This window comes from Ovis aries, chromosome 20 (assembly GCF_016772045.2).
Source record: "Ovis aries strain OAR_USU_Benz2616 breed Rambouillet chromosome 20, ARS-UI_Ramb_v3.0, whole genome shotgun sequence".
Classification (NCBI taxonomy): domain Eukaryota; kingdom Metazoa; phylum Chordata; class Mammalia; order Artiodactyla; family Bovidae; genus Ovis; species Ovis aries.
The window spans coordinates 277,847-293,346 of NC_056073.1; the positions used below are offsets into that span (position 1 = coordinate 277,847).

A 15,500-nucleotide genomic window follows, 5' to 3' on the forward strand; every position below is an offset into this window, starting at 1 on the left:
TCCAGCTTGAACATTTGGAGGTTCTCGGTTCATGTACTTTTGAAGCCTCGCTTGGAGAATTTCGAGCATTACTTTGCCATAGTTGGACATTTGACTGACTGAATTTTAGACAAAATTAACTTTTAGTTTAACTGTTTAAACATACTTCTTCAAAAAGGGGCTAAATTTGCTCAAAAAGGGACTAAATTTGATTTTTCACTTTTTAAATGAATTTTTAAGTGCCCAGTTCCATAACACAATGTTCACTTATAAAATACCCAGTGTTCTAAAAGTAGCCTGTATATAAATTGCATTACCTTCAAGAATGTATATGGCTGACACAGTTTTGATCCTTCATATTAAGACTGTGAGTCACATCAGAATGCTCCCATAAAACCACCTAAAACTAATTATCAACCTTAACATCCAGGAAGACCACCCAGCGAACTTTTAACCAAGGACCTTTTCTCAAATTAAAATATTTTGATAGAGCTCTACTGGGATGGTAACTGGACACTGTTTTTTTTTTTTTTTTTCAAACGTCACCAGCTGATTTTAAAATGTAAAATTAAGGTTAAGAATCTCTGATCTAAAATACTGAAACACATATTCCAGTATTTCTAAAACTGTTGAATTCAGAAGTTCAGGATTCAAAACAAAATTGACACCATTGTAAGCACATCTAACTTAAAATGAGTAATGCAAGCAGTGAAGTAATGATGCCATGCTCATTTTGGCTGTTTCTTCCTAGGCAACATAGTCTGCATTTATTATTAAGAATAGTTGGATTAGATATCCATTTCATTGCAACCTCTGAAATAGAAAGGGACAGAAAAATAGCTTTTCCTTAAATTCTCTGATGGCTCAGATGGTAAAGAATCCACCTATAATGCAGGAGACCCCGGTTCGATCCCTGGGTTGGGAAGATCCCCTGGAGAAGGGAAGAGCTACTCACTCTGGTATTCTTGCTTAGAGAATTCTGTGGACATAGGAGCCTGGTGGGCTACAGCCCATGGGGTTGCAAAGATCAAACACAACTGAGCAACTAATACTTAAGTTAATTTTACAACTGGATTTTAAAAATACTTTAGAAGCACAGTTTCTTTAGTTCTTCTTTAGTTGAAAATAAAGTTTAGGCATTCTAACATGTATACTATCATGTAAGAATTGAATCACCAGTCTATGTCTGACGCAGGATACAGCATGCTTGGGGCTGGTGCATGGGGATGACCCACAGAGATGTTATGGGGAGGGAGGTGGGAGGGGGAGTTCATGTTTGGGAACACCTGTAAGAATTAAAGATTTTAAAATTAAAAAAATAAAAAACTAAAAAAAATTGAAAAAAATCTATATTAAAAATAAAATTCAATAAATCACAGTGACACTTTTCTCAATATTTCTCAATAATAACATCAATATTAATAAATCCTATGATACTTTGTATATATTACTTTTTTAAATTACTGATACATTCTTGCTTATATTAAGAAAACTAATCTTTATTTGTAGAATTAATTTCCTCAAACTTCTATTTTTATTTAATATTGCAAATGAACAGTGTTTGCTCGTGAATCACATGGCAGTATATTTGCCAAATAGCTTCATTTTCCTTTGCTGTTTTCACAGCTTAATTGAAACCGGGCTCATTCAGCTCCTTGACATAAAATGAATGTGTTTCTGTTCTGCAATCAGCTTGAAGTGATGCACTCAAACGTCCTAGAATAGGGCACAAAAATTTTTGCTTCATTCATTTCAAGACAGTGTGTTAGTATTACCCTCCATGTTTCCACTCTGCTGTCATCTAAAATTCCACTATGAAATAGATCCATAATTAACTGCTCAGTTTATACATTAAATACATTTCATTATACAGCTTTCTTTGAGACGAGAATGTTACTGTCATTCTTAGCTAACAGTCTCAGTTTGGAGGGTATTGATTACATGACGTATTCGTAAGACAAACTGATCCATTGTCTCTATTCAAAATGTGCCCTTATTGAATTTAGAACTATTCAGACTTATCCAAAGTAATTACAATGGACTCTAATAAATTAGGAAATATTTTAAAACTGTAAAAACTGTTTTGTGATTTTTGTAATTCAAATAGTCATGTGCCAAAAATAAGTTCAAGTTATTATAAATTTACCATTTAAATATTAATTTGACAATAATTTAGCATCAATGAAATGTTTAATAATCATTAATACATTGATGGTTATTAAATATAAGTAGATTATTAAATATTATATTTTACATATTAATAGAATTGTATATTTCATATTAATATTTCTTTAAATATTAAATATTTACATCATTGTAAGAAAATAGTTTAATATTCAAATTAAATTGTAGAAAAATATCTTGAATAACTTAATTGCAGTGAAGGGTAAAAGGATACATGATATTCACAGAAGTCAGCATATTTGTCCCTTCAACATGACATATGAGCCCCAAAGAGACAAATACAATTTCAATCTGGTGATACATGATATATGATATGGAAAGATTCAGAGTGCACTGTCGTGCTCAGTGACTAGATTTCTGCTTCCACTGGTTAGTCTTGAAATATTTTGGAAGGAATCCTGAATAAGAGATTCCATCCATGAGTCTTTTAATGCAAGATCCAATCGTCCTGGATAGCATTCCCTGTTCCTCTCTTGCAACTCAATCTTGAGATTAAGAGGAGGGTCTGAGGCAGCTGGTTGTGAGTCTCCTCACACCATTGTTCAAGTCTAGGTGTTGCCAGGAAACTGAGATTTGGAAGCTCTTTATTTTATAAAAATACAGATCTCTACCCATGATACAACCAAAATGTAACAGAGAGGAATTAGTAATTTAAAATATAAGTGAATAAACAGAAATGCAACTTTTACACTTTGAATAGGATGTTATTAATTTAAAAGACTGAACATAGTTCATTACACATAAGCTATAAGTGGATACTTGGTAACATGTGAGGTATAGAAAATTAATGAAATGCATCAATCTATAATTTATATGAGTGGGTCCTCAAATCACTTGTCCACATGCATATTTAAATGTTATCATCTGTCCATTTGGACATGGCAGGATGAGCAACCTATGGAACAAGAAGCAGAATTAAAAGCTCACTTTTCATAATCATCTAATACTAAAATCAGTGAGAATAATGCATATTAATTTAATTAGCCTCAAAATTTATGATGCTCAAATCTTACTATTTATCATCATTTTACTATCCTTTTTCAATTGTCTGTATAGGGTATGGGAACATGAACCCTCCCCAAATATAAATCTCATTACTATATAGATTGACATGCAAACAGTTTCTTAAAAAGAACAATTCTATGAAGACATACAAAACCTTCTAGAACTAACACCCCAAAAAGATGTCCTTTTCGTTATAGGGGACTGGAATGCAAAAGCAGGAAGTCAAGAAACACCTGGGGTAACAGGCAAATTTGACCTGGGAGTACAGAATGAAGCAGAGCAAAAGCTAATAGAGTTCTGCGAAGAGAATGCACTGGTCATAGCAAACACCCTCTTCCAAAAACACAAGAAAAGACTCTATACATGGACATCAACAGATGGTCAACACTGAAATCAGATTGATTACATTCTTTGCAGCCAAAGATGGAGAAGCTCTATAGAGTCAGCAAAAACAAGACCAGGAGCTGACTGCAGCTCAGATCATCAGCGCCTTACCAAATTCAGACTGAAGTTGAAGAAGTGGACAAAACTACTAGACCATTCAGGTATGACCTAAATCAAATCCCTTATGAATATACAGTGTAAGTGAGAAGCAGATTTAAGAGACGAGATCTGATAGACAGAGTGCCTGATGAACTATTGATAGAGGTTCGTGACATTGTACAGGAGACAGGAATCAAGACCATTCCCAAAAAAAGAAATGCAAAAAAGCAAAATGGCTGTCTGAAGAGGCCTTACAAATAGCTGTGGAAAGGAGAGGAGTGAAAAGCAAAAGAGGAAAGGAAAGATATACCCATTTGAATGCAGAGTTTAAAAGAATAACAGGGAGAGATAAGAAAGCCTTCCTCAGAGATCAGTGCAAAGAAATAGAGGAAAACCATAGAAAGGGAAAGACTAGAGATCTCTTCAAGAATATTAGAGATACAAAGGGAACATTTCATGCAAAAATGGGCTCAATAAGAACAGGAATGGTAGGGATCTAACAGAAGCAGAAGGTATTAAGAAGACGTGGCAAGAATGCACAGAAGAACTGTACACAAAAGATCTTCACGACCAAGATAATCAAGAGGTGTGATCACTCATCTAGAGCCAGACATCCTGGAATGTGAATTCAAGTGGGCCTTAGGAACCATCACTACAAACAAAGCTAGGGGAAGTGATGGAATTCCAGTTGAGCTATTTCAAGTCCTGAAAGATGTGGCTGTGAAAGTGCAGCGCTCAATAGGCCAGCAAATTTGGAAAACTCAGCAGTGGCCACAGGACTGGAAAAGATCAGTTTTCATTCCAATCCCAAAGAAAGGAAATGTCAAAGAATGCTCAAACTACTACACAATTACACTCATCTCACACACTTCTAAGGTAATGCTTAAAATTCTCCAAGCCAGGCTTCAGCAATACATTAACTGTAAATTTCCACATGTTCAAGTTGGTTTTAGAAAAGATAGAGGAACCAGAGATCAAATCACCAACATCCGCTGGATCATGGAAAACGCAAGAGACCTCCAGAAAAACATCTATTTCTGCTTTATTGACTATGCCAAAGCCTTTGACTGTGTGAATCACAATAAACTGTGGAAAATTCTGAAAGAGATGGGAATATCAGACCCCCTGACCTGCCTCTTGAGAAACCTGTATGCAGTTCAGGAAACAACAGTTAGAACTGGACATGGAACAACAGACTGGTGCCAAATAGGAAAAAGAGTACGTCAAGGCTGTATATTCTCACCCTGCTTATTTAACTTATATGCAGAGTACATCATGAAAAACTTTGGGCTGGAGGAAACACTAGCTGGAATGAAGATTGCTGGGCGGAATATCAATAACGTCAGATATGCAGATGTCAGCACCCTTATGGCAGAAAGTAAAGAACTAAAGAGCCTCTTGAAGAAAGTGAAAGAAGAGAGTGAAAAGTTGGCTTAAAGCTCAACATTCAGAAAAGGAAGATCATGGCATCTGGTCCCAACCCTTCATGGAAAATAGATGGGGAAACAATGGAAACAGTGGCTCACTTTATTTTTCTGGACTATAAAATCACTTTGAATAGTGATTGCAGCCATTAAAATTAAAAGATGCTTACTCCTTGGAAGGAAAGTTATAATCAACCTAGACAGCATATTAAAAAGCAGAGACATTACTTTGCCAACAAAGGTCTATCTAGTCAAGGCTATGGTTTTTCCAATGTTCATGTATGGATGTGAGAGTTGGATTATAAAGAAAGCTGAGCACAGAAGTATTGATGCTTTTGAACTGTGGTGTTGGAGAAAACTCTTGAGAGTCCCTTGTACTGCAAGGAGATCCAACAAGTCCATCCTAAAGGATATCAGTCCTTGGTGTTCATTGGAAGGACTGATGCTGAAGCTGAAACTCCAATACTTTGCCCACCTGATGCAAAGAGCTGACTCATCTGAAACTACCCTGATGCTGGGAAAGATCGAGGGCAGGAGGAGAAGGGGACGAGAGAGGATGAGATGGTTGGATGGCATCGCTGACTCAATATACGTGGATTTGGGTGGACTCCAGGGGTTGGTTATGGACAGGGAGGCCTGGTGTGCTGGGAGCTTCATGGACAGGGAGGTTCATGGTGTCTCAAAGAGTCGGACAGGACTGAGCAACTGAATTGAACTCAACTGAAGTTAGTCACTCAAGTCAAACTCTTTGTGACCCCAAGAACTGTAGCCCGCTGGGGTCCTCTATCCATGGAATTCTCCAGACAAGAAGACTTGAGTGGGTTGCCAGGGGATCTTCCCAACCCAGGGATCAAACCCAGGTCTCCTGCATTGCAGGCAGATTCTTTACCAACTGAGTCACCTGGGAAGCAGTTTCTGTATTTTCTGGTTAGAGCATCTCATTTCAAATCTACATGTTCATGGATGATTATAACAGTGCATATGAAAATATATTAAATTTTACCTTTTGTTAAATGCAGAACTATAAGAAACTTTTTTTGTTATTATTCTTCAGAAGGTATGCAAATTCCACCTTTATTTTGCCCTAGTAAAGCAATATATATATATATATATATATATATATATTTTGAGATTTGTCATGATAGTGATTTTATTTTATTTTATTTTATTTTTTAGTTTTTATGATAGGAAAATCTTAATAAAAAGTTTTAGAAAGCAGTCTATATTTTATTTTCTTTTTAAATAAGATATGTATCATGAAGGATTTAAAAATCAGTGAAACATATAACAAACAGTAAAGAATGAATAAATAAATGAGTATAGTTTAAGTTTCTTTTTTTAACCTAAATTTTCTATAGTGTATGCATATTATTTTTAGAGTAATAAAAATAACTTATTTTTAGGTTAGTCATATCTATGTATCTACTTACACTTAACATCTGTGGCAAAATTTTCCTAAAAATATATAATTAATTTCACATGTGCAATGTGTAAAACACAGGCACTTTTGTTCAGAGTTCCAAATTGCATTCTGTGGGCCAATGCAGCAGAGATGGGTCACAGTGAGCGGATTATGGGGTAGTGGAAGGGGCACTGAGCTGCTGGAATCCTGATTTGTGAGGAGCCTCTTTTCTGTATTCCACTGTTTTCTATGAACTAAACCATGGAAAAGCATTGCAGTGCATTGGTTATTGTCTCTTGAATGTTATCTCCAGACTCCAACAAAAGAAACAAATTCTGTCAGAATAATTACTCTTCTGACATGAAAATCAAGAAACACTTCCTAACTCAGAATGCATAAAGGGTTGATACATCAACACTTATAAACAGCGAGTCAAATTATCTTGAAGGTGAAGTGATTTTTGAACTAACACTTGCTCAATTATGTCAGAAAATGGCAACAGAAGTTGGTGGCCAAAGGAAAAGTCAGGATCCTAAAGAGAAGTCTACTTTTGGCCATAAATGTTTTTAATTGTTCAACATTAAGAATATAGCCAATCTGGCTGAAATATTAGGTAATGAAAGTTATTATATAAAAATTCCTGCCTAATATCTTTCTTAGTGTGTCCAGATAAGCCAAACAACTTTCTACATTTTCCTCATCACTTAAGAAGTATTTTTATAAATCAATTGCTCTCTGTATGCAGAGAATTGCTTGTTGGTAAATTCTAATTTATTCAGAATGAAATCTAGTGTTTATAAGCAGGGTGGCTTATAAAGTGATAGACTCTGCCTCTAGACTTGGCTGCAGCAGAAGAGCTAAACAAGCATGAAAGAACAGTATAGGTTTCAGAGGTGAGTCCAGCCCTCCTGACCATGGCTCCTGCAGCTCCATCAGAAGGTCTGAGAAGCAATCATTTATATTCATACATTTTCCCTATTGCCTTATTTACATGGTGTTAACATTTTAAATGTAAATAATTGAGAAATAGATAACCTGCATGGGAAAGAATCTTAAAAAAAAAAAAAAGATTGGATATATGTGTATGTGTAACTAATCCACTTTGCACTACACCTGAAATTAATATATTGTAGATTAACTATACTTCAATAAAAAATAAAAATGAGAAAAAATAAAGAAATATGAGAATAAAATACAATGCTGACAGAAAGAAAATATTGATAGAAAAAGTGATACAATCTAAATTCCCATCCCGTTACCAACTATGCAGTCACATATAATCAATTTCATCCTTGTCATTTTCTTCAGAGTATATAATTTTGTATATAATTTTCACAGGTGATGATTTTTCCTCAAATTTATGTGCCACATGTGAAAGGCAATTACTGTATTTTACAAATAAAAATTCTATTTGAAAAAATGATTCATAAATAATAATGTATATTCTAATTATAATGTAAGTTTTAAGAGTGTGTTCACTGAAGCATCTCCAGGATTGAGATGTGGCTTGCATGTGTTAGCCATTAAATAAGTATTTGGTGCATGAGTAATGGTTTCTGGTCTTCTACTTCATGACATGATTTATAGTCTAGCACAATTTTTAAATGTAGGAATATGTTTCTCAAAAGTAGACAGTAAGAACCAGGGAGGGACAATATCTATTGTGTACACCATCATATTGCTGAAGCCTGACAGTACCTTTGTGCTCAAAGGACAAACTCAACTTTTGGATAGCAATCATTATGATGGTGGCTCCTGTTTCTGAATAGGCCTCATGACAGTCACCAGAGAAATGAGTTAATTTGATGCCTCTGTTCTGAGGAGGGTGCACTTTCTCCCAATGTCTGAACATTTCCTTCCCTGTCCCAATGGAGTACTGCACCTTCATTACATGGAGCCCCAAACACAGGCCGCGTTTATCATCTCTTTTGCTGCTTCTCATAAAGAGGAACAGATTGGCCTTCATATTACTTTAATAAAAATCTAGGACTGGGAGCATTTAAAGGAATGCTATTTTTCAAGGCAGCCAACTGGTGATACTGCACATATATTTTCAGGAACCAGAAACTATACTTCTAAAGTAATATACTGTATTGATACACCATAGGCACTCAATAGTATTACTGAGTTGAAATACAATTAACTTTAAATGGGTTTTAAATTAAATTATGTAGTTTTGAAATTAATTTATAGACTGATATGCATACTGACTATTAATTCTTATAAATCAATCATTATTTAGCACTTTCAGGAACTACATGCAATAAAAATTACTTGAAAGTTACTATTTCTGTCCTTAACAGTTTATAAATCTTTTAACTGTCTATTATTCTAATGATCTTTATGGTAACAGAAAGATACAACATTGCTGTCATATCAGTGAGTCAGACAATGGGAATAGTGAAACATTTAAGAAAGACACTATCCAGAATGTTCATTGTTGCTGTTGAAAATTATCTATGATTGTGGCTAATTGCTTTTGGAATTTTGATCAAAATTAATCTGTTCAATTTTCTGGCTCTCTAGGTAAAATTTCATCCTGTAATTACATAAATCAGTGTGACCTGGACTTCTAAAAATACTGGAGTTAGAAAGATAGAAGTAATTCCTGAATTTTCAGTGACTGATGAATGTTTTGATTTCTGTTTTAGTAAAGAAGAGGTCTTACCATAGCTGTCATAGGCATCCTCACTTACTCCATGACCATAGTCATAGTATTCAGGAACACTGCAATAGATTTAGACAGCAGTTAATGTTACTGTATTTGGGAGGAATCAACCCCAAAACTTGTATAGAATTTGAAATAAAAATGTGTACTAAGGTAATATCCCAAGAGTCTCTAGACATAAAACACATATTTGAACATAAATAATAATAGAATAATATTCACTGAATAATACAATTCTAATAAGAATATTCAGTAAGAACAATACAGTTTATTGACAAAAAGTGCTATAAATTTCTCATCCTACATTAATACTTTTTAAAAAATCTCTATCCTCCACTTATATATATCAAATGTCCTCTAAAACAAAAGCATGAGGCTTCAAGAGAAGAACTAGGAAAGGAATATTTCCAAGAAAAAGTGCTACACAAGATGACAATCTGGTCAATTGTGTGTAACCTTTAATGCAATTAGCTTAAGAAATATACATAAATTTCATCTTCACTTTCATACACTAAAATTATACTCCTCTCCAACTTTTTCACAGCATAGGTCCATAGGTTTCTCACATATATAAGCTATTTTGTTTCACTTAATATCTAGCTAGATGCTTAGCCTAATGCAACTAAGTTATAATATTTTAAAAATACTACACAAAAAGTGGAAATTATTTAAACTAACCTAATATTTGGATAATTAATGTGTATTTTTTACTTAAGAATCCACAATATTTTTGGTACACTATATTTTTTCACTCCAAATCCTTCATCTAAAGATTTCTGCCTGAATAAATTTATGCTTATGTACATAAAATTTATGTGAATAAATTTTATGTATAAATTTATAAATTATATAACAATTATGAATTATTTTCATGTTTATAAAAGGGTGACAAGAAAAGTGCTTAATATAAAATACCAAATTGTATAAGGGTTGAGGGTGTGTGACAAATTGCCAAAGGGTTAGGTTGGAAGGAAGACAGGAAGACCTAAAATTATTTGGTTGCCTTTATTCCTCAAGACAATCACATAGGCCTAATTTTATAAAACACTTGAGACTTCATCAATAGTAAGGAATGAGAAGGGAAAAAGAAAAGTCTATATATTAGAGGTGAAAATAAAGAGATAGAAATTCTGCCAATTTTACATTTCTGGGAAGCAATTGATATGAAATAATTCATTTTAATGTAATGTAGCTGGAAAAGAGAAAGATAACTTCATCTTCATTGCCAGGATAATTATATACAGACTCTCTAAGAAAAAAAAAAAAACTTACAGTAATAAATTTTCTCTGCATCCTTCTAAGACTTGAGATTGTAGATATCTAAGGCTGGTGGTTGCATGTTTATCTTCTTAGAAATGATGCAATCCAATTGAGAACCCACATATATGTGTAGCAAAGTCCTGGGAGTTGTTACATTTATTTCCAGGATTATCAAGAAGTGGCAGTCATGGCTATCTAGTGGTGGTATTTTGTTTTTGAATGGATTTCAGTTTAATTTTAATTGACCAAGCTAAGAATGGAAAGGGAACATGAGTAAGAGAAACCATGACAAGAAGCTGAGTTATTGTCTAACATAAAAGACATATTTACACAAAGAGGGAATTTTAACTTTCAGAACTTAGACCTCTGTTCCATCCCTCTGTCCATGGGATTCTCCTGGCAAGAATAGTGGAAAGGGTTACCATGCCTTATTCCAGGGGATCTTCCCAACCCAGGGATCAAACCCATGTCTCTTATGTCTCCTGAATTGGCAGATGGATTCTTTACTATTAGCATAAGCTGGGAAGTTGAAAATAATGGATAATGCAAAATAATGTGAGAATAATAGATAACAATCATAATGGACTCTTACAGAGTTCATGCTTTTGCTTATCCAAATATTACTTCTCATTGCTCCTGTAAGAAAATATTTTACATGAACAAATGGCCGCACAGTGAATGAAATACATTCCCAACCAATCTAGAAGAAAGATGTGCCCTTGTGACTGTGTCAGGAAACACGAGATATGCGCAGAAGTAAGGGTGTTAACTTTGAGGTCATTTCCAAATGAAGAGCAAGCTCCTCATCTTGGAACTGTGCACAGTCACCTCCTCAGGTGGTAGAATGCACTAAGAAAGATGATCTAGCATTTATCATGGAAATAAAGTTAATACCTAGGAAGTCTTGCACTGCAGCAAACAAGGAACTTGTCTCTAAATAATGATATATAAACAGACTTACTCTAAATCACTGCCTACCTCAGGGATTGTTATGACAAAAAAAAATCTCAAATATGGACTATTAGTTCACTGAAGAGCAGAAAGTGTAAGAAAAAAGTACTGTTTGATAGAAAGCTGATGGCCCATGTTATACTATCACCAGTAAAACCTGAATGGCAGGCTATAAGCATGTGTATTTCAGCATTATAAGGAAAAACTAGAGAAAGCGCAACTATTGGTAATCCTTGCTGCTTTCAAAAACTGTTTAAAGAAGTTATGAGCTCAAATAATAATGTGCCATTTTTCCAGAAAAATCAAATAAATAGACATTTGTTTAGAGTGGTGGCAGTGCAGGCGCAGGAGGACAGAGAGGAGATACTCCACATTCAAGGTCGGAAGGGGTGGCTGTAAGGAGATACCCCTCATCCAAGGTAAGGAGCAGCCATGAAGCGATACCCCATGTCCAAGGTAAGGGAAACTCAAGTAAGACAGTAGGTGTTGTGAGAGGGCATTAGAGGGCAGACACAATGAAACCATAATCACAGAAAACTAGCCAATCATATCGCACGGACAACAGCTTTGTCTAACTCAATGGATTAACCCATGCCATGTGGGGCCACCCAAGACGGGTTGGCGATGGTGGAGAAGTCTGACAGAATGTAGTCCACTGGAGAAGGGAATGGCAAACCACTTCAGTATTCTTGCCTTGAGAACCCCATGAACAGTATGACCAGGTAAAATGATAGGATACTGAAAGGGGAACTCCCTGGGTCGGTAGGTGCCTAATATGCTACTGGAGATCAGTGGAGAAATAACTCCAGAAAGAATGAAGGGATGGAGCCAAAGCAAAAACAATACCCAGTTGTGGATGTGACTTGTGATAGAAGCAAGGTCCGATGTCGTAAAGAGCAATATTGCATAGGAATCTGGGATGTCAGGTCCATGAATCAAGGCAAATTGGAAGTGGTAAAACAGGTGATGGCAAGAGTGAACATCAACATTTTAGAATCAGCAAACTAAAATGGACTGAAATGGGTAAATTTAACTCAGATGACCATTATATCTACTACAGTGGGCAGGAATCCCTTAAAGGAAATGGAGTAGCCATCATGGTCAACTAAAGTGTCCGAAATGCAGTACTTGGGTTTTGCAATTTCAGAAACGACAGAATGAACTCCTCTGTTCATTTCCGAGAAACACCATTCAATATCACGGTAATACAAGCCTATGCCCCAACCAGTAATGCTGAAGAAGTTGAAGTTGAACGGTTCTATGAAAACCTACGAGACCTTTTAGAACTAACACCCAAAAAGATGTCCTTTTCATTATAGGGGACTGAAATGCAAAAGTAGGAATTCAAAAAACACCTGGAGTAACAGGAAAATTTGGCCTTGGAGTATGGAATGAAGCAGGGCAAAGGATTATAGAGTTTTGCCAAGGGAACACACTGGTCATAGTAAACAACCACTTCCAACAACACAAGAGAAGACTCTACATGTGGACATCACCAGATGGTCAACACCAAAACCGGATTGATGATATTCTTTGCAGCCAAAGTTGGAGAAGCTCTACAGAGTCAGCAAAAAACAAGATCGGGAGCTGACTGTGGCTCAGATCATGAACTCCTTATTGCCAAATTCAGACTTAAATTGAAGAAAGTAGGAAAACCACTAGACCATTCAGCTATGACCTAAATCAAATCCCTCATGATTATACAGGAGAAGTGAGAATTTGATTTAAGGGACTAGATCTGATAGACAGAGTGCCTGATGAACTACGGATGGGGGTTCGTGACGTTGTACAGGAGACATGGATCAAGACCATCCCCATGGAAAAGAAATGCAAAAAAGCGAAATGGCTGTCTGCGGACGCCTTACAAATAGCTGTGAAAAGGAGAGAAGTGAAAAACAAAGGAGAAAAGGAAACATATACCCATTTGAATGCAGACTTCAAAAGAATAGCTAAGAGAGATAAGAAAGCATTCCTCAGCAATCAATGCAAAGAAATAGAGGAAAACAATAGAATGTAAAAGACTAGAGTTTTCTTCAAGAAAACTAGAAACACCATGGGAACATTTCATGCAAAGATGGACTCTATAAAGGACAGAAATGGTATGGACCTAACAGAAGCAGAAGGTATTAAGAAGAGGTGGCAAGAATACACAGGAGAACTGTCCAAAAAAGGGCTTCATGACCCAGAAAATCCAAAATGTGTGATCATTCTCCTAGAGCCAGACATCCTGGAATGTGAAGTCAAGTGGGTCTTAGAAAGCATCACTGTGAACAAAGCTAGTGAAAGGGACGGAATTCCAGTTGAACTATTTTAAATCCTGAATAATGGTGCTGTGAAAGTGCTGCATTCAATATGCCAGCATATTTGGAAAACTCAGCAGCAGCCACAGGACAGGAAATGTCAGTTTTCATTCCAATCCAAAAGAAAGGCAATGCCAAAGAATGATCAAACTACCGCACAATCGCCCTCATCTCACACACTAGTAAAGTAATGCTCAAAATTCTCCAAGCCAGGCTTCAAAAATACATGAACTGTGAACTTCCAGATGTTCAAGCTGGTTTTAGAAAAGGGAGAGGAACCAAAGATCAAATTGCCAACATCTGCTGGATCATCAAAAAAAGCAAGAGAGCTCCATAAAAAAATCTATTTCTGCTTTATTGGCTATGGCAAAGCCTTTGACACTGTGGATCACAATCAACTGTGGAAAACTCTTAGAGATGGGAATACCAGACCACCTGATCTGCCTCTTGAGAAATATATATGCAGGTCAGGAAGCAACAGTGAGAACTGGACATGGAACAACAGACTGGTTCCAAATAGGAAAAGGAGTATGTCAGGGCTGTATATTGTCACCCTGCTTATTTAACTTATATGCAGAGTACATCATGAGAAACGCTGGACTGGAAGAAGCACAAGCTGGAATCAAGATTGCTGGGAGAAATATCAATAACCTCACATATGCAGATGACACCATCTTTATGGCAGAAAGTGAAGAGGAACTAAAAAGCCTCTTGATGAAAGTGAAAGAGGAGAGTGAAAAACTTGGCTTAAAGCTCAACATTCAGAAAACGAAGATCATGGCATCCGGTCCCATCACTTCATGGGAAATAGATCAGGAAACAGTAGAAACAGTGTCAACTTTATATTTTGGGGTCCACAATCACTGCAGATGGTGACTGCAGCCATGAAGTTAAAAGATGCTTACTCCTTGGAAGAAAAGTTATGAGCAACCTAGATAGTATATTCAAAAGAAGAGACCTTACTTTGCCGACTAAGGTCTGTCTAGTCAAGGCTATGGTTTTCCAGTGGTCATGTATGGATGTGAGAGTTGAACTGTGAAGAAGACTGAGGGCCAAAGAACTGATGATTTTGAACTGTGGTGTTGGAGAAGATTCTTGAGAGTCCCTTGGACTGCAAGGAGATCCAACCAGTCCATTCTGAAGGAGATCAACCCTGGGATCTCTTTGGAAGAGTGATGCTAAAGCTGAAACTCCAGTACTTTGGCCACCTCATGCGAAGAGTTGACTCATTGGAAAAAACTTTGATGCTGGGAGGGATTAGGGGCAGGAGAGGAAGGGGACGACAGAGGATGAGATGGCTGGATAGCATCACTGACTCGATAGATGTGAGTCTGAGTGAACTCCGGGAATTGGTGATGGGCAGGGAGGCCTGGCATGCTGCGATTCATGGGATCTCAAAGAGTCAAACACGACTGAGCAACTGAAATGAACTGAACTGAACTGAGCGACTGAACTGAACTGAACTGAAGAGAAATTATCTTTTCCTGTTTTTTTTTTTTTTTTGTTAGCTCTATTAAAATAATTTAAAGATGAGATAGTGTTCAGAAATTTAGAACTTAACAGGATTAGGTAAGTCAACTGTTTTTGTACTTCAATAGCAAGAGATAATGAGTGTTGTTCCAAGATACCTCACATCTTCCCATTAGACTTTGCTGTTGTATAATATCCCAGGAACAACCTCGAGTCTCTAAATGTACACTGGTAGAAAGTATGAGGTAAACATTGTGAAGCCCATTAACGGAATGATCTGCTTTATGATAAGGAAGGATCTTCCAATAAATCTGATGTAACTTCCAGAAAAGAGAACCAAGTTTGCCAGAGGCACTCACAAAAAAAAAAATTAT

At 36.1% G+C, this 15,500-nt stretch overlaps 1 protein-coding gene across 2 annotated transcripts in view; it reads right to left on the reverse strand.

Moving 5' to 3' along the window:
- The window catches only part of KHDRBS2 (KH RNA binding domain containing, signal transduction associated 2), a 796,734-nt gene that overhangs the window by 22,796 nt on the left and 758,438 nt on the right, over window positions 1-15,500 (reverse strand). For both annotated transcript variants that reach the window (XM_060403569.1, XM_027958372.3), the window contains exon 8: window positions 9,146-9,204. In XM_060403569.1, the coding sequence (XP_060259552.1) occupies window positions 9,146-9,204 (59 nt within the window). The remainder of the gene's footprint in view (window positions 1-9,145; window positions 9,205-15,500) is intronic.